General features: G+C 36.8%; 1 protein-coding gene across 3 annotated transcripts in view; it reads left to right on the forward strand.

Moving 5' to 3' along the window:
- The window catches only part of CYTIP (cytohesin 1 interacting protein), a 76824-nt gene that overhangs the window by 37968 nt on the left and 19863 nt on the right, over positions 1–18993 (forward strand). Inside the window, exon 1 of one of the 3 annotated variants that reach the window (XM_003266133.4) lies at positions 9811–9990. The exons of the other annotated variants lie outside the window; for them this stretch is intronic. Within the exon in view, the coding sequence (XP_003266181.1) occupies positions 9817–9990 (174 nt within the window). The 5' untranslated portion in view covers positions 9811–9816. Of the gene's footprint in view, positions 1–9810; positions 9991–18993 lie in introns of those variants that run through there. 3 annotated transcript variants of the gene reach the window in all.

Consider the following 18993-nt stretch of genomic DNA (forward strand, 5'->3'; position numbering starts at 1 on the left):
TTACATTTGAATCTCAAAACAATTGAGATTTCATATCTTTTTTTACAAATTGTAAACAGGCAGGAAAAGAAATAAAATAGAGGATTCTGGTTTTCTAAGAGGTTACCTTATTGCTCTTCTGTAGTTCCTTCTGCTACACACACACACACACACACACACACACACACACACACACATAACTTTCTAGACTCTGAAAACAAAAGTGGAGAAGTTAAGGAACATTCCAATTGTTGCTTCCTGCTGGCCTTTCTCTGCTGATCCACTTAACCATTCTCAAAGACAAGTCCCCTATAGGTGGCAGAGCTAATCCAGGCAGCTCCAGATGGTAAGCAGAGTGGAGGAGTGTCTATTTGGAGAACACTAAGGTGAAAGTTCTCCCTAGAGCTCGTCCATCCACATCTGGATGTGGCTTATCACCTTTATTCAATGGGTTGCGTTGGGACCTCCCTAGTCGGTAATATTTGAACTGGGATTTGGAGAGAGAGATAGAGAGAAGACAAATGAAACAGGCCAAAGGGAACAGTGTTTTGAGCAGAAGAAGCAGTGAGTGCAAAGGCCCTCAGGAGGAACTGCTTCCTGCTGGATGAACAGAAGGAAGGCCAGTGTGACCAGGGTGATATGAAGTTGTAGGATCTGCTAGAACATGCAGGACCTTGAAGGATAGGGTAAGGAGTCTGGATTTTATTCGAAGCCCTGGGGAAAATCACCTAGATTTCATGCGGGTGTTTTATTGTTCCAAGTATTACACAAAATTCCAGTCCCCAAACAGGTTTCTTGCTTTCTAAGAAGTTACTTTGTACAGCCCTGAAGCCCTTGCCGATTGTGTGGGGCTGCCCGCCCACGCCCATTGGGCAAGAGTTAAGATTAAATAAAAGCCAAGCCCTGAGTGTGACGCAGGATGCTAAGTAAGGGAAGAGGAAGGAACTCTGTCACTTGTTTACCTTGAATTTTGATAAAAGATTTGGATTTCGAAATGGAACTGTGTGTGTGGTAGAGAAGGGTAGGGGTAATAAGTGAATTAGACACTAGAAAACTGCCACTTTAGAAACAGTGGATTTCAAAAGAACACACCAATGCCCTTTACCATCATCAAAATTAATGGCTCCTCTCTGCTACTACATTATTTTGTGGAGACTTCGGTAGGTCTTTTTGAGGAGGAAAAAAAAGATAAAGAAATATGAAAGAATTGCCTAAAAGAATGAAAAGAAAATCACATTAAGCAAAATAAAATCTTAGCCTGTAAACCAACACAAAACAGCCAATGGATAAACCAGTAATTCTCATTGGTAAGCAGAAACAGAAGTATGAGGACCTTTAAAACCATAAGACATTATGAACTAAATGTGATTTGCTTTTTAAAATTCTTTGTGAATTGTTGATATTTTTAAAGTTGACCAAATAATATATGAATGCGTACTTACTATAAAAGATTCAAGCCATATATGGCATACACTTTGAACTTTCCTACCCATCTTCTCCCACAACGGTTCAAGAAGTAACTACTATTCTATTAACAGGCTGGTATATATCTTTCTAGTCTTTTTTTTTATGTCTATACATGTTAGTGTACATATATGTATGTGAACTTTAAGAAAAAAGTATAAATGGGATCACACCATACCTATTATTCTACCGTTTTCTCCACTTTGTGTTAAAAATTTTTATCAGCATATGAATGTTTATTGTATACTTTTCAATAGGTGCAAAGTATTCCATTGAATTAAATTACCATAAATTATTTAACCAGTTCCCTATTAATGTAAATTTAAAACTCCGGTTTTTTGCAATCACAAACAATGCCACAAGAATCATTCTTGAATTGTTTTTTGCACATATGGAAGTATTTCCATAGGGTCAATTCTCTCTATTTTTTTTTTCTTGAGACAGGGTCTTGCTTCATCACCCAGGCTGGAGTGCAGTGGCTCCACCATGGCTCACTGCAACCTCTGCCTCCTGGATTCAAGCCATTCTCCTGCCTCAGCCTCCTGAGTAGCTGGGATTACAGGCATCTGCCACCACGCCTGGCTAATTTTTGTATTTTTAGTGGAAATGGGGTTTCACCATGTTGGCAAAGCTGGTCTTGAACTCGTGACCTCAGGTGATCCACCCAACTCGGCCTCCCAAAGTGCTGGGATTACAGGCGTGAGGCCCTGCACCCTGCCCTAAGGGTCAGTTCTTAAAAGAAGATTCACTACCATTAACTGTCAAAAGAGCAACACATTTCATGTTGCACATTTAAAATTTTGATACTGTCAAATTACCCCACTGTTATTATGTCTTTATTGATTTGTATTCCTACCAAAAGTGTTTAAGTGCTCACTTACTTGCAATTTTGCCAATACTGGATTTCACTAACCTTTATTATTTTTGTTTATTTGGTGGGCAAAAAGTAGTATCTATTTTAGTTTTTGCTTTCTTGATTACTAAGTAGGGTGAGTTCCTTTAATAAATCTATCGACAATTTGTATTTCACCTGTAAATTATTTGTTCCTGGCCTTTGGTATTTAAAAATACTTTGTTGAGAAGTATAATTTTAAGAACTCTATTACAACCATTAAGCAATTGTCTGTCACAAATAATTTCTTGCTATCTTTCACTTAGCTTTCACCTATGAACATTATAGCTTTCATTGAACAGAAGTTTTTCATCTTTACATTGCTAACGCTTTCTGGGCTCTTATATATTGTTAGGAAAAGCATTCCCAACCCAATTATGTTAAATATTCTATATTTTCTGCTATTCTTTTATAGATTTTAAATTATTTTTACCTTTCTAACTCCTTAAGTTGCCTGGAAATTACTATTATATTATCATAAAAAGCTAAGATTTAATTTTTTTCAAATGGGTTCCAGTCTTATTTATTGGAAGATATATTCTTTTCCTAATACAATGAAATAACTTCATGGAAATATAAATTTCTACATATGCATGTGTATGTTTGGGGAGTCTCTATTCTTTGATAATATTGTATTTATAGACATTCTTTTTACTGACCTTTCCTGTTTGACAATACAGTTCTAACCCATATAATATTAAAGATAGATTTCCCAATGCCCATCCTTACCTCCATCTCTTACCTCTTTTAATTTCAGACTTTTGTTGGCTAGTCTTGTGCACATTCTCTTTCAGATGAGTGTAAGAATGTGTGTCAAATTTTATAAACAAACAAGCAAGCAAACACACAAAACCTATAGAGATTTTGACTTGCAGTGAACTATTTTAGAACATTTGGGGATAATAAACGTCTTTATAAGATGGGCTCTTCTTATATGAGAACATGGCATGCCTTTCCTTAGTCTGGACTCTAGAATTTTCTTCATAACATCTTAAGAATGCTTGCTAAATTCATTTCTGTTTTATGACTTTTTGGCTATTTCGATGTGTCTTTCTCCCATTCTTATAAGTTCTTTTGTAATAAGATAATATTATAATATACTATATTAACAAATATATAACATAACTGCTATTGTATAAGAAGCTTGTTTCTTTATATTTGTATGTCTTTTGAATGCTATACTTCAGAAAAATTCTTACCAGGTTTTTGTTCTTCATGAATTGTCCTGGATAATCTAGTTGTGAAGCCATATAATCAACAAACTTGACAGTTTCATTGTGTTTCTTTATAAATTCTATATCTTTTGTTTGTGATATACTGTAAAATTGTGAAGAGTGACGATGGTTATGGTCATCGTGGTCTGCCTTCTTACAGTAATGAAAACATTTACGTTTCAATATTGAGGTTAGTGTTGGGTGGGTATTTCTGGTAGATACTCTTCATTATGTTAAGGTATTTTTCCTTCTAACCCCAGCTTACTTGGAATTTTTAAAAGCAAAAATCAATCTTAATAGCTTCGACATCTATTACATTGAATTTAATTTCTTTTTAATGCAGAAATTTAGTGGTTTTATTTTATTGCCTAAGGTCATGCTCTTTGCCTCAAATAGATTTGAATGAACTGATTTCAATAAATTATTCCTGCTGGGTGCAGTGGCTCACACCTGTAATCCCAGCACTTTGGGAGGCCGAGGCAGGTGGATTACAAGGTCAGGAGATCGAGACCATTCTGGCTAACACTGTGAAACCCCGTCTCTACTAAAAATACAAAAAAATTAGCCAGGCATGGTGGCGGGCACCTGTAGTTGCAGCTACTCGGGAGGCTGAGGCAGGAGAATGGCGTGAACCTGGGAGGCGGAGCTTGCAGTGAGCCGAGATCACACCACTGCCCTCCAGCCTGGGTGACAGAGCAAGACTGTCTCAAATAAATAAATAAATAAATAAAATAAAATAAATTATTCCTATATTCAAATAGAAACAGCCCTCTTCACTGAAGCCAATTTCTATTGGGTGCGGCTAATATAATTCATTTATTTCATGATTGTTATGGCAGCAAGATAAAGACATTTATGCATCAGGTTAAAAATAAAACTAAATGAAAATCATCTATCCATCTCTCTATATAGACAGGTAGATCTCTATATGCCTCTATATCTTGATCTCGATGTTTATACTTGATTGGACATATTCTTAAATGTTTTATTAATCAAGTAACTTTAAAATAAAAATAGCTACTTTTTAAAAAATACAATAGTCCTCAAAGAAGGAAAATATTCCTGGTAATAAGTGGTCAACCAATTATATATTTGTCTTAAAGCTTTAATCTTTCTTGGAAAGGCATCTTCATATTATAGAACAATTCCCTTAGTACAAAAATGTTGTTCATTCCAGTTGAGTTAAACCCTCTCTACCTTTGTCTTAATAGGTTAATGAACAAAAGATTGTTTTGAATGAATTTTAAACAAATCCAGAATTAGGGTTCCTTTAACTGTTGGTTATCCTGGTTACTTTTGTGTTTCTTTTTAAAGGGATTTTTACTGTTAGGGCTTTATCTCTCCAAAAAGGTGACAGTCAGTAGAAATTGGGGAACTCATTAGAGGGCTGACACTTTTTTTTTTTAACAGAGGGATTCAGTAGTCTACTGTTCTTCACACTGTATGTGAAGAGTCTTTTCTGTTTTCTATAAGCCTGTATTTTCATTCAGTTTTATTTTTTAACCCGATTAAATCATGTGGTATGAATGGGAACACAATATAAAGCAAAGCAATTACAACTACAGTGGTTGATGTCAGGGCTGAAAGTCTCAGAATCCCCCTCTCATGCCTTTTTATTTTTCTTCTTCTTCCCTTATTTCCCAGGACATTCAAAGGATCTCCTTACATTTTCATGAGTACAGTTTTAAAATCATTGCACAGACTACCTCTTAAGACTCAAACAACCCGCATTCACAGAGCATTTTGTATAGATATATGGATAAGTCCACAGGAGAAGCTGCCTTTTAAAACCTATGCACATACATCCTGACTGCTTCCAAGTGGCCCCAATACTACTGTGTACCTTCAGCATGGACCCTTCAACATGGAGCCATCTCTGCCATATGCCCAACATGCTCAAAGTACTCCCTCTAAACCTGACATAGATAAAGTAGCAAATGGAATATCTAAAAATGTAGTTAATGATGTTTGTACGTGATAAGTGCACCAAACGAATGTGTCTACTTTTACATCTAAAAGAATGTTGAAATTATCTTACTGAGTTATTTCATGAAACACTGATCTAGATAATCTATTTAAAGACCCAATTGAATTTAGTGGTTTAATCCCTTGAATGGTATTGCAATCTACCCCTAGCTTCATGATTTGATTGAATTAAACTTGAATAAATCAGAAAATTGTTTCCTTGCACTTGCATTAAAAACATAATAGATTTGATGTATTGCTAGCTATTATTTATATTAGGTTTAAAGTTTTTCTTTGTGCTGTTTTAAATATGAATGTCACAACTCTAAGCCAATATTTGGCTTATATCACACTAGGATTTCTAATATAGGGTCTTTATGACCTTTGTTTCTGTTATTTTCCTTTCCTGAGCTGCCTATTTTTCAGGGCTTTTCCTAGTTACAGATTTTTAGTTTATCCTTTTCTGAAGAAGGCTATTACTGTCTGGGGAGTAGTGTTCATAATTCCAATGATCCACACTGAGTTGGATGAGGACATCTGTCTACCCAGCTCCATCACTCAAATAAGGTGATACATAGGACAGAGCATTTTCACAGTTAGTGGATCCTCATATATGAGAGTAACTTTACTAAATTAAATTTACTTTATATAAATTCAAAAGCACAGTATTCAAATATTGTCTATGTGACTTTAACACATCTCCTACATCATTCCAGAGACCCAGATAAAAACTTCCCTTCCAAATGAAGGCAAAAGGCCAAAATAAAACAAATTAGCAAACCAAACCACAACAAAACACAATCCTATGATGTTCCAGGAAGCCAGATAAAATCTTCTTGTGCAAATAAAGGCAAATGGCAAAAATAAAACAAACAAAAAACTCAACAACTATCTTAAGATCAGAAAGGCATAGAGGAAGTCTCATTTTTTAAGCAACCAGTTACTCTTCTTCTGTGTCTTACAATAATCCAGAAATTTCAGACACTGGCTCTGATGATGGTTTTCAAACACATCTTGATATTCGATGGTAAGGAATTCACATGTATTGTGTAGCCTTTAGACTTCTCCAGGGTGAGCAAGGGCATCCTTGCTGCACATAGAGGCACTTGGTAATGAATGGGGCTATTCATATAGAATTCATGTTATTTCCTTTTTTAGCTTTTCTTTTGAAGTCTTGTTACTTAAAACAAAATTCAGTATATATAGCTTACTTTATACCATGTGCTATTCATGGGCTATTCTGTCTATTTTTTCCTGCAAATTTTTGTTTTAGATATGTGAACACTAAGGTTTAGAGAGTGTATTAGTCAGTTCAAGCCACCATAACCAATGCCATAGCATAACAAATACCATAGACTGGGTGGCTTTAAACAATAGAAATTTATTTTCTCACAGTTTTAGGTGCTGGGAAGTTCAAGATTGAGGTGCTGGCAGGTTCAATTCCTGGTGAGGGCTCTCTTCCTGGCTTGCAGGAGGCTGCCTTCTTGCTGTGTCCTCATATGGTGGAGAGAGAGCCCTCTGCCACCTCTTCCTGTGAGGGCACTAATCTTATCAGATCTGAGCCTTACCCTTATGACTTCATTTAACCTTAAATGATTCATTAACCTCCTTATAGGCCCTGTCTCTAAATACAGACACATTGAAGCTCAGGGCTTTAATGTATGAATTTTTGGGGGACACAACTCAGTCCATAGCCTTTAAAGCAGCAGAGCTAGGATTTGAATCTAAGTAGTGTGACACTGGAACCCTGTTGTCAACCCTCTTACAGCTGCCTAAGATTTTCATGGATGATTGTAAGGTTGGCTCAGTTTGTCTTGCAAACCTTTCCACCTTTCTTTCTCTGTTCCGTGCTTTAGGTATATTCCTCTCACCTGACTGTACCAAATCTCCATGTTGTAGGCCCTCAGTGTTCATCTCATTTGTACTAAAGATTAATTCCTTCCAAGGGTATTTGCATATTTATGAACAAAATATTCCAAATAAGAGCTTTGCCCCACAGAACAAATATTAGCTTTTAGAGCATATGGCAGATGGGACGTATTTTTTTTTTTTTATTATTATACTTTAGGTTTTAGGGTACATGTGCACAATGTGCAGGTTTGTTACATATGTATCCATGTGCCATGTTGATTTCCTGCACCCATTAACTCGTCATTTAGCATTAGGTATATCTCCTAATGCTGTCCCTCCCCCCTCCCCCCACCCCACAACAGTCCCCGGAATGTGATGTTCCCCTTCCTGTGTCCATGAGTTCTCATTGTTCAATTCCCACCTATGAGTGAGAACATGCGGTGTTTAGTTTTTTGTCCTTGCGATAGTTTACTGAGAATGATGTTTTCCAGTTTCATCCATGTCCCTACAAAGGACGCGAACTCATCATTTTTTATGGCTGCATAGTATTCCATGGTGTATATGTGCCACATCCAGGGATCCCATTATTTGAAAAATTTTACTTGTTAACACATTTCATGAGTTAAGTAATAAGTAAATTATTTTCCATTTTCTTAATTGAATGATGATCTATGATTTACATCAGCTTAAGGTCAGTATAACAATGAATTGGTACAATTTTAGTAGTCATTTATAAAAATGAGTGAGTCAGTTGGCCTGAGTGGGTGGCCTTATATTAAGCAAGTGTATAATTTCCATTTGGCATTTTAAAATATTAAGAATAAATATTAAAAATATTTACCTAACTTTATCAAATTCCTAGGGTACAGTGGACTGCTGTCATCCATTAATAGTGTTGATTTAATTTATGTGCCTCTTAGCCTGAAAATGTTTTTAAAATCAATCTCTCTCTCTGTCTTCCTAACACACACACACACACACACACACACACACACACACACCCGACATATACCTGTATACATATCTGTACATATCTATAAATATAGATTTTACGTGAATATCTTTATAATCGACGTATTCTTTAGTTGCCAAGTATTTACCACTCCCTTTTGCCTTACATATTTATGTTACTCACCTGGCTTCTGAAAACATATGTGTTTTTAATTCCCGATTTAGACCGTTATATGTTTTTTTGTGATATCACTTTGTCCATGTCAAAATTCAATTCCAGTATAATGAGTCATGCTGTGATAGAGTTTTTAAAATCTATAATTGGCTTCAACTTTTGAAGCACTGTTAATTCAGGTTTTACTATTTATATTTGGCAATTTCTACTTGAGTTGAATTCATCTTCACTGCCAGTACACACACATTCCATTGTAGTTCAGATTTGCTAACTCTTTTAAATGCTAGTATTGATCTTCAGAGATTTTAAAAAGCACGTTTGACTTTTCGTGCCATATAAAACTTCTCTTTTTGACTTTTGTTTCGATTCTTCTTTTTACTTGCCTCCCCTACTCCTCCACTGAAACCAGTTCTCTCAAAACTACCTGCCCCCCAACCTCAGCCAAAGGAAAAAAAAAAGCATCTGTGATCTTGAGTACTTGGTGATGGTGCCCTTGACCCATATGCACATGCGGGGACCAACAGGCAACGTTCTTGGTGCCACCTTGGTTTGCCTGTTACCTTCTGCCCACTCCTTTCCTCCCCGGGACCACCGCTGATGCTGCCGCAAAGTCTGATCTAAGAAATGGCAATATTGTGCCCTAAATGTGCTGGCTTTCCCTTCCCATTGTACTTTGTAAAGATCATGGGTAATTTTAGTAAGGACAAAGTAGTAAAAGGACAACCAGAAGAATGCTGAATGGTCACAACCCCAGTGGCAGATATAATGTCTTTTTGATGAACATTAATGATCTAGGGCATACTTCAGGGAAAGTACAGTATTACAAGGACTTCGAGAGAGAACATTATGACCAGCACCTGTAATTCTTGCCTATATTCACAAGAACTGAATGTCCTCATGTGCTGACTTCTGCACTGCATTGCTAATGTTAAGTAAGAGAATGGATGGGAAACAAATGGTAGCACTTGGGGACATTTTTCTTTCTTCTCTAAAGAAAAAAATGGCAAATGGCGGTGTGAGTACAACTTGCCACAGAACATAAAAGCATAAGAGTTCCGGCTGTTTGAGGTGAAAAAATAAGCTGATTTTTCTTTAAATTGTAAAAATTAGCTCCAGGTTCTCTCTGGAGCTTAAAGAAAAAAAGCTTTGAGAAATGGGAGTGAATTGCAAGATAGGGTTTGTGTAACAAGTTCCTCAAACCACAGAGGTCACATGGGCTCTTTCTGCTTTGCTACTTTTGATTACTTGTCAGAGTTGTACTTTTAGCTTCCCCCATCCTGCAAGGCCACTCAACCATGTGCTAGCTGGAGTGATCTTTATTCACAATGTCTTTACAAAGGCTCCTGCAACACAGCAGCAATGGCAATTTGGCGGACTTCTGCGCTGGGCCAGCGTATAGCTCTTACTCCACACTCACAGGCAGCCTTACGATGGACGATAATAGAAGGATTCAAATGCTGGCAGACACGGTGGCTACTCTGCCTCGGGGACGAAAGCAGGTATGATTGCTGTTTTGTACCCTTTAGAGTGTTCACATTCTCTTGAGGGCAGAGTGATATGTTTGTCTGACTTCATACTAATAGTGGTATTTTAGAGGCTTTGGAATTACTGGCTGATTATTATGGGCGAAGGAGGTGAGATGCTCAGGGAGCTAGGTGAACCAGTCCAAAGATTTGAGACCACAATCAAACTTTTTTTTTCAGGGCAAAAATTAAGATTGTTTTTCTTATTTGAAGAAGTGCTCAGGTAAAATAAACATCATTAAGCATAAAAAGCTTGAAGATGGTTTATATAGATACAACCAGTATGAGAATTAATTATCTTTTCCCCATTGTGTCTCCATTGATTTTTTCCCTTCCATCCTTACTTGCAGCCCTTGATGGTCATTTCAGTTCATAATCAAATAAGAAGTACCTTTTCTGAGGACAAATTTTGTTGACTAATTATCTTCAGCTCTAGGGTGCTGGCACATACCTCGGGCTATTGGAAAGTAAGATTTTTTTTTTTTTGATAGATGAGAGCCAGATAGAATATCAGCTCACCACTTAGTATCTGTGGGATCTTGAGCAAGCCACTTGCCTCTCTAAGCTTCAGTTTCATTTTTTCTAAAATGGAGTTAATAATAGAACCACCCTTATTGGGTTCTTATGTTGGTTAAATAAGGAACTGTGCAGTGCCTAACAGTGACTGGCATTCAGTGTGTGCTTATTAAATGCTAGATTATGCCATTTTAATATTTTTATTGCAAAGTTTGTCTCTAGGGATGAAAACTCATTTGGAAAAATCTATGTCTAACTGAATTTATTTTGATTTTTTCATTCTTCAATTTCTAACATGTAAAAAAAATTTTTTTTAACCATAATACCTCTTCAGGATTTTTTTTAAACAACTTGCTCTAAATCCCCAGGTACATATTTGAATTTCGATGTAGCATTTCTACAGAAAATATTTAGAATTGCCATAAAGCAAGAATTTTTGTGCTTAAGTCTTGCATGTACAATCATGTGCTTCTCTTAAGCCTTCTAAATTCAGGATTAGAGAGGTATGGCATAGTGGGAGAGACATGATCTTTTTTCAGTGATGTATAGAGCTGATTCCTTGGTATTTTTCACAGTGAAGATAAGGGCATAATTTTCCATGATTTGGGTTATCGATCATTCTCAATCTAAAGTGCTTTTATGATACAAAGTTTAATGTAATGATGAACATTTTATCAATCTACAACCTGTCTGAAGATAAAGCAACATGAGAAATGTCGACATCTTTTTTCAGTTTTCAGATATAAAGCAGTCAGATTTTCTTTATATTTGCCACGAAGCTATCACACTAAGGTTCACTTGATTAGGCGATGATTTTTTTTTTTTCTGGAGACTGTGGGTACTTTTTCAATCAGGGTGGGAACTTTCCACTCTCTATGTCCTCCATACCTGCAACCTTACTCATTTGATCTACTCTCTAGCCCATGCAATTCAATGCAACAGATGGTTTCCGAGCACCTACAAGGAGACAGACATTGTGCTAAGTGTAGGAGAGGTAAAAAGACGAGAAGGGAATGTTTCCTATCCATATACTGTTTACAATTCAGTAAGCAGAAATAATGGGTTTTCTGCAAAGTAAAACAACATGAATACTCTCATCCAAGTGAAACATCTTTAAACATAGCCTTGGAAATAGATATTCGAGATATTGAAGGCTATTCCAGATATTGAAGGGTATTCCAGAGCAAGGGAGAAATTGAAGCTGAGGCATAGATCCTGGTGCCTGGAGGACTTTTTTGTGTAACAACACAATATTGAGTGTGTCAGGAGAACCTGGTTAGTGTGTAGGAGGTGAGAGGAGATCTCAGCGCTGGGCTGCTTTACAGAACACTTGGACAACTTCCCCTGAAAAAGCCGGCATGAGGGCCACTGAATGTGTTTGAGAAGTAGAGGATTTCAGGAACCTTATTGTAGAAATGTAGTGGATTAGTGAGTAGAGACTAGTAGTGAGGGAGGAACTTTTGCAGTAGTTGGAGAAAAAGGAAATGGGGGAACAGAAAGGTGACTGAAAGGCTTTAATATGAAAGGGACTGAAGATGAAGGAGTCACATCTGGTTTTGAGCCAGAGTGAAGATAGTGTGAACTGAAAGAAGGCAATCAGTAGGAGAGGCTGATTATCAGAGGAGGATAAAGAGAGGAATTTTGGCATATGAAATACACGTGTGTGTGTTTGTGTATGTGCATATGTACATGTACACATATGCACACAGGCACACACACATCCCCATACTAATTAATTTATGCAGATATTCTCATCTTTTCTAGGTCTTCTCATTCCCCTTCTCTCAAATTCTTTCATGTGGTAGACTTTCCATATTCAAACAGTTTTTCTTACTGTTGTGAGAATTGCTTTAGAAAATAGCAAAACAAAACTTCTTGTACATGATAGTTCTGATTCCGTACAATTATCATCAATGAGACTTGATGCAAGTTTATCCCAACATTTCACAATCTTCCAAATGGATGTTCATTTCCTTTAACTGGTTTTTAGAGAATAATCACCCATTTGGCACTGACTAAATTGCAGGCAACAAGATCCTTGTGAGGCAATCACATGAGCAGGTGTTTCTCTGCCTACTGTTATTTTCGACACTTTCAGGGCTGACGTCAACAGCTCATACTTCTTGTTGTTGGCTTTGGTTTCTGCAAAGCTATATCTGGTTAGCTTGTAGTTTCAAATTAGTCTTCAGAATCAATTGGGTGTTTACATTCAGAATTATTTAAAAATAGATTTCTCTGTGTGCATATTATCTCACTACCTGTACTGATGGGAAGTGTCAGACACTCCAGTATGGCTTCTACTTGTGAACATAGTTTTAGGGCAAAAGAAAAAAATATCTTTGCAATGGAAAGCTCGGTAGGAAGGGGACAGGAGGAATTAAGGACAGTCTCTATCAATGATGCCAAAGAAGTAGTGATTGTCTTTGCCATCATTGACAAAGAGTGACCCACTCTCATAACTGTAGTACGTTGCTTTTGGAAAGCAGTTTTTGCAGAATGCTATAGTGAGAACCAGGGACCTGACAAACAAGTCCACAAACTTCAGTGGTACCACAGACTGACTCTCTTTTCCTAATTTTCTTTTAGTTATCACATTATTGCTAAATAGGCAACTTCTGGCAGGCTGATTTCATCTACAAGTTCAGATAGGGAATGTGTGCTCTGCTCTGGGATGTGTACACTGCTGGGCTGGGCTCTGCCCTGCAGCAGCTTTCACCGTGTGTCCCGCAGCACACCCATCAGGTGCCGTACGTAACTCCCAATTGTCCTGAACTACACCAAAGGATTTTAATCACCTCATGACAATTTTAGGTAGAAAACTGTGCTAATTTCACTACAAAAGAGTTTGAAACTTATTCTTTAATCCATATTGTGGCATGCATGGTCAAAATCCAATAATTTTTCTTGAAGAGTCTGTGAGCCTACAATCAGAACTTACTTGGAAATGGCAGTATTGTATTTCGGTTTCTCTGGGCACTTAATGTTAGGAAATTAAGTTCAGCTCCATTATTTTGTTGTATCTTTGAATAGTCTGTGGAGCGTTGATATCCTAATGCTCCTTACTTAAAAGGGGGTGGGAGTTGCATGGAAGAATTGGGGAGTGAGGCAGGGGACTGGAAAGGGAGCAGAGCACGTAATTTTGGGGCCTTTGAAACAAATAACAGTGACAAAAAACCTCACTCTTGAATCAGTAACCTGGCCCCAGCACCCTCCCCAACACTTTCAGGAGATGAGTATGCAGAGTGGGGACCAGGAGGAAGTAACCTCTGTAACTCCCCCAGAAGTGGCTACAGTGTTGAACTTTGAGCTTCTCTAAGGAGGGCTGGCTATCTCGCTGAGCTACCAATTACTCCTATCTTTCAGAAATTGACAGCTGAAGTATTTGGTCTTGGTTTCCCACTGAAGAGGAATGTGTGGAATCACTGCAGAGCAGAAGAAATTAAATTTTGAATATTAATGCCTGATCTTTTAAGTCATCTGACTAAAAACAGAAGAGTGATCGTAAGCCCAACCCTAGGTATCAGTGTATTATGGCTAGCAAGGAGTTAAGCTTTGTCTATTCAGCAGTCATAATTGAATGTGTAGTTTGCAAGCCTGCCAAATTGCTAAACCTAGATTTCTCATATTAGATAATGTGTAATAAAAGACAGCTGTTGCCAGCATATGCTGTGAATTGCACACCAGTTCCTCATTCATGATTTTTGGTGCCATCACTACAACCCTTCGAAAAGTCTCTGGCTGGGAGGGCTGTCTGGGGAACATAGACCCACTGGTCAGATCCTTGAATAAGGCTGCCCGCCCTAGGGAAAGGGGTGCAGGAAAGACTTTTTTTTCTCTCTCAAAGTGCAAAACCCTTGGTGAGACCTTAGACACACTTCATTTCACTTTAGGCAGGTAGTTTGGTGTGTGAGCTAGGTCGAACCCTGGGAACATTCCTTTCCACATCGCCTGAGTCTGACAGCCCAGATCAAAAACAAGTAGGCTTTGTGTCAAGACGTGGCACGTGTCAGAGAATTTGGCGGTGCTTAATTTATTTAAATTGTTTTTTGTTTAAGTGTTAGGTGCTTGAAACAGCCTCTTAGCTAATACAGAATGGAAACTAATTTGTAATTTGATTTATCTGACTTTTGGTGTTGCTGATAACCCAAGTCAGTTAGTCCACAGGAATTGAAAATCTGCTATGCTTCTCATGTTGTGCTAGACAAATATTTTCATCTTTAACTAGTCAATTAGCTAGATAGAAAGGTTAGAGGTAGAGTGGTGGGGGAAATATCTATAGAGGCTTCAGGTCTGTCCTGTGGTTGAAAAGATTTTACATTTGAATCTATCCAGAATGACTTTTGATTCAAAAGACAGATTGGATGAAATCTTGAAGTTCCTAATAGATGCATTGATTTCTGACATACTAAAAGGGTATTTAAAATTGACAAGGCTCCAAATTTTACTAATAATGTATTCATTCTTGCCACCGTTCATCCACTTAGCAGCTATGTACTAAGGCACTACTATCTTTGTTTTCTGTTAGTACTTTTTCAACATTTCTTGTTTTGGATTGAATTTTTTTTTTGTTCTTGTCTGTTTTCTTTCATTTAAAATTTTTTGATTTTTAAAATTTGTATTTATTTAGCTGATATATAATCATACATAGTCATGGTATACATAGTGATGTTTTGATACATAGAATGTACAGTGATCAGATCAGAGTAATTAGCGTATCCATAATCTCCCTCACACAATGATCATTTCTTCGTTTTGGGACTGTTGAATATCCTCCTTCTAACTATTTGAAACTAGTACATGGTATACTATTGTTAACTATAGTTAGCCTACAGTATAGAGCACTGGAACTTATTCTTCCTATCTGGCTGTAATTTTGTATCCTTTAACAAATGTGTCCCTATCCATTTCTTCCCCCAACCCTTCCCAGCCTCTAGTATCCTCTGTTCTACTTTTTACTTCTATGAGATCAACTTTTTTAGCTTCCACATATGAGTGAGAACATGTGGTGTTTAACTTTCTATTCCTGGCTTATCTCACTTAACATAATGTCTTCCAGTTCAATCCATGTTGCTGTGAATGACAGGATTTCATTCTTTTTTATGGCTGAATTGTATTCCATGGTGTATATATACCACATTTTCTTTATCCATTCATCTGTTGTTGGACACCTAGGCTGATGCCATCTCTTGGCTATTGTGAATAGTGCTGTAATAAACATGGGAGTGCAGATGTCTCTTCAATATAATGATTTCCTTTCCTTTGGATGAATTCCCAGTAGTGGGATTGCGGGATCATATGGTAGTTCTATTTGTGGTTGTTTGAGGGACCTCCATACTGTTCTCCATAGTGGCTGTACTAATTTACATTCCCACTAACAGTGTATGAGAGTTCCCTTTTCTCCTTATCCTCACTAGCATTTATTATTTATTGTCATTTTGATAATAGCTATCCTAACTGGTGTGAGATGATACCTCATTGTGGTTTTAATTTCCATTACCCCAATGATGAGTGATATTGAGCATTTTTTCATGTATTTGTTAGCCATTTGTATGTCTTCTTTTTCTTTATTTCTTTCTTCTTTCTTTTTTTTTTTTTTTTTGAGATGGAATCTCACTGTGTCACCAGGCTGGAGTGCAATGGCATGATCTCGGCTCACTGCAATCTCCGCCACCCGGGTTGAAGTGATTCTTCCAACTCAGCTTCCTGAGTATCTGGGATTAGAGGCACCTGCCATCATGCCTGGCTAATTTTTATATTTTTGTAGAGATGGGGTTTCACCATGTTGGCCAGGTTGGTCTTGAACTCCTGACCTCAGTTGATCCACCCTCCTCAGCTGCCCAAAGTGCTGGGATTACAGGCGTGAGCCACCACGCCCAGTCTTGTATGGCTTCCTTTGAGGAATGTCTGTTCAGATCATTTGCCCATTTTTAAATTTTTTTTTCTGTTGAGGTATTTTAGTTCATTATATATTCTGGATATATAAATGAGAAGTTTGCAAATATTTCCTTCCATTCCACAGGTAGTCTTTTCACTCTGTTGATTGTTTGCTGTGCAGAATCTTTTTAGTTTAATATAACCCCATTAGTTTATTTTTGCTTTTGTTGCCTGTTTTTTGAAGGTCTTATTCATAAAATTTTTTCCCAATCCAATATGCTGAAGCATTTCCCCTATGTTTTATTCCAGTAGTTTTATTGTCTCAGGTTTTACATGAAGGTTTTGATCCATTTACTTATTTTCAGTTGATTTCTGTATAGAGTGAGAGGTATGGTCTAGTTTCTTTCTTCTGCATATGGATATACAGTTGTCTGTTTTCTTTCATTTTTAAATCTTGCTACATATTTAAGATTTTTAAATTTTACTTTATGTATTTTAGTGATTATCCTTGAGTTTTTCCTATGATATTGAATTTAATAAAGGACAATGTTGAAGACTATCTTTACATATTTCTCCTGAACTTGAATATTTAACTTGGCTCTTCAACCACCTCAGTTGCTTCCATTTTCGTTTAGTAGTTTATTTATTTTTATCTATTTCTCTATTTTTAAGTTTCCATTCTATTCCAGGCCCTGTGCTGGGCATTGGGGCAGAAAGTAAAACAAATAACATTCCCCAAGAGGTCCAAATCACACAGATGATTATGTACAGATGTGAAGTATTTGATCCAGTATGCATTTCATATAAATATATACATATATGTATACATATATATATAGCTCTCTCTATATGGATATATGAATAATATGATGAATACTGATAGCAAGAGTAATACTTTAAAAATATAAGCCCTTATTTATGGAGGTATAAGAAACTTTTATAAAAAGAATAAAAAAGCCCTAGTTATCATTATATAATTTGAATTAAGGGCAGAAAACAAGCAGCTGAAGATGATAAAAATAGATTAAGAAAATATGAGTACAATATAAGGGAGAGACTGAGAATGCTTGGAAATATCAAGTTTGTGGCTCTCTTCTGCAAGGAGGCCCACTAACATAGATGAATAGTCCCTATCCTTGGTAACGGTACATATGAGGTACAAAATCAGGTTACAACAAACCATACGAATCCTTGTAGGCATTCCACAGTTAGTGCTTACAAATTGAAAAGAGATACTTTTTAGCAAGACTAGAGAATCTTTTTGGGTCTGAGCAATTTATTTCAGTCTCCATTGCGATATAAGTGAGTTGAAGCCCAGAACTAACAAAAGAGGAAAATATAATTAATTTACAGCAAATTGGTAAGAAGAGACCACCTCTCCATTACATTAAGTTTATGGACTGGTGGCTGAATTCTTAACACTGGTCCATTCCAGGAAATTTGTGAAAATGCTGGCATTTGGTACCTGGTAATTCAAATTTCCTACAGTGGTGTAGGCTTCACTCCTAATGAATGTCTTAATAAGCATTTCATTTGTGTAACTTGTCACATAAGCATTAATATCTCCTACATATTTTCCCCCTTCTAGTTTTCGTCCTTTACTTATTTTATTTTGCTTTGTCTGGACTGACTATGCATTGATTTCTTGATGTTTTATGTGTTCATTTATATATGACAACCATTTCAGGTCGACAATTAAAAACCATGGGTTAGCTAGTAGCGTATGTTTTGGGCCCTTGAACCAACACTTGAGAATAGGGCTAATAAACATTTCCTGAACAAAGAAACAAACCAACCAAAAAAACCCAAAAACCTGCTGCGATTTTCCTAAAAAATAAGTTGTCACCTTTTGTTGATGCTGCTTCTGTTTACAGTGCTAGAATGTGTCCCGAAAGCTTATGTTTATATGATCTTTTCCGAAAGTGCAGAGGAATGAAGGTGATATTTTTTATACCATTGATACTATTCTGAGGTTTCTTTCCTTTCTTGGCTGGAAATTTCATGTTAGTCTTCCAAAACTATTACAAAAATAAATCATAAGCAGAAATGAGGTTTTGAGTTCCTGGTTTTACCTGAATTGTGTGTGTGAGTTGGTTGGTTAGAGATTATTTTATCCTACTAAAAACAGTAACGTATTGAATTATTATAGTAAACACAGTCATTTCATCATCATCTCCAAAAACTATAAAGTATTTGGGTTTCATATCCCATTCTACGTATGCTATTTTTCTTTGGATTTCAGTGTGATTACAAATTGCTATGGTTAATCTTTCAGAGGCTGTTTTAAATACAGACCAGAGAGGAAGTTCTCTTTGGAAGCCTTGGAGTTTTGCCACATTATATTAACTCTTTTGCCACATTGTATTACTATCTAAACCTCTTTCAATCTTTTAATTGGAATGCCTAGAATCCTGTCTCCCTACTCTCCTCTGCTATCACTAGAGAATGTAGAGAATGGAAATGTCTGCCTTTACTCAACAATTTCCCAGGAGCTGGGCCAAAGAAGGTGGTAAAGAACAGGTTGTGTGTGTGTGTGTGTGTGTGTGTGAGAGAGAGAGAGAGAGAGAAAGAGAGAGAGAGAGAGAGAGA

This window comes from Nomascus leucogenys, chromosome 17, assembly GCF_006542625.1.
Source record: "Nomascus leucogenys isolate Asia chromosome 17, Asia_NLE_v1, whole genome shotgun sequence".
In the NCBI taxonomy this organism is placed as follows: Eukaryota; Metazoa; Chordata; class Mammalia; order Primates; family Hylobatidae; genus Nomascus; species Nomascus leucogenys.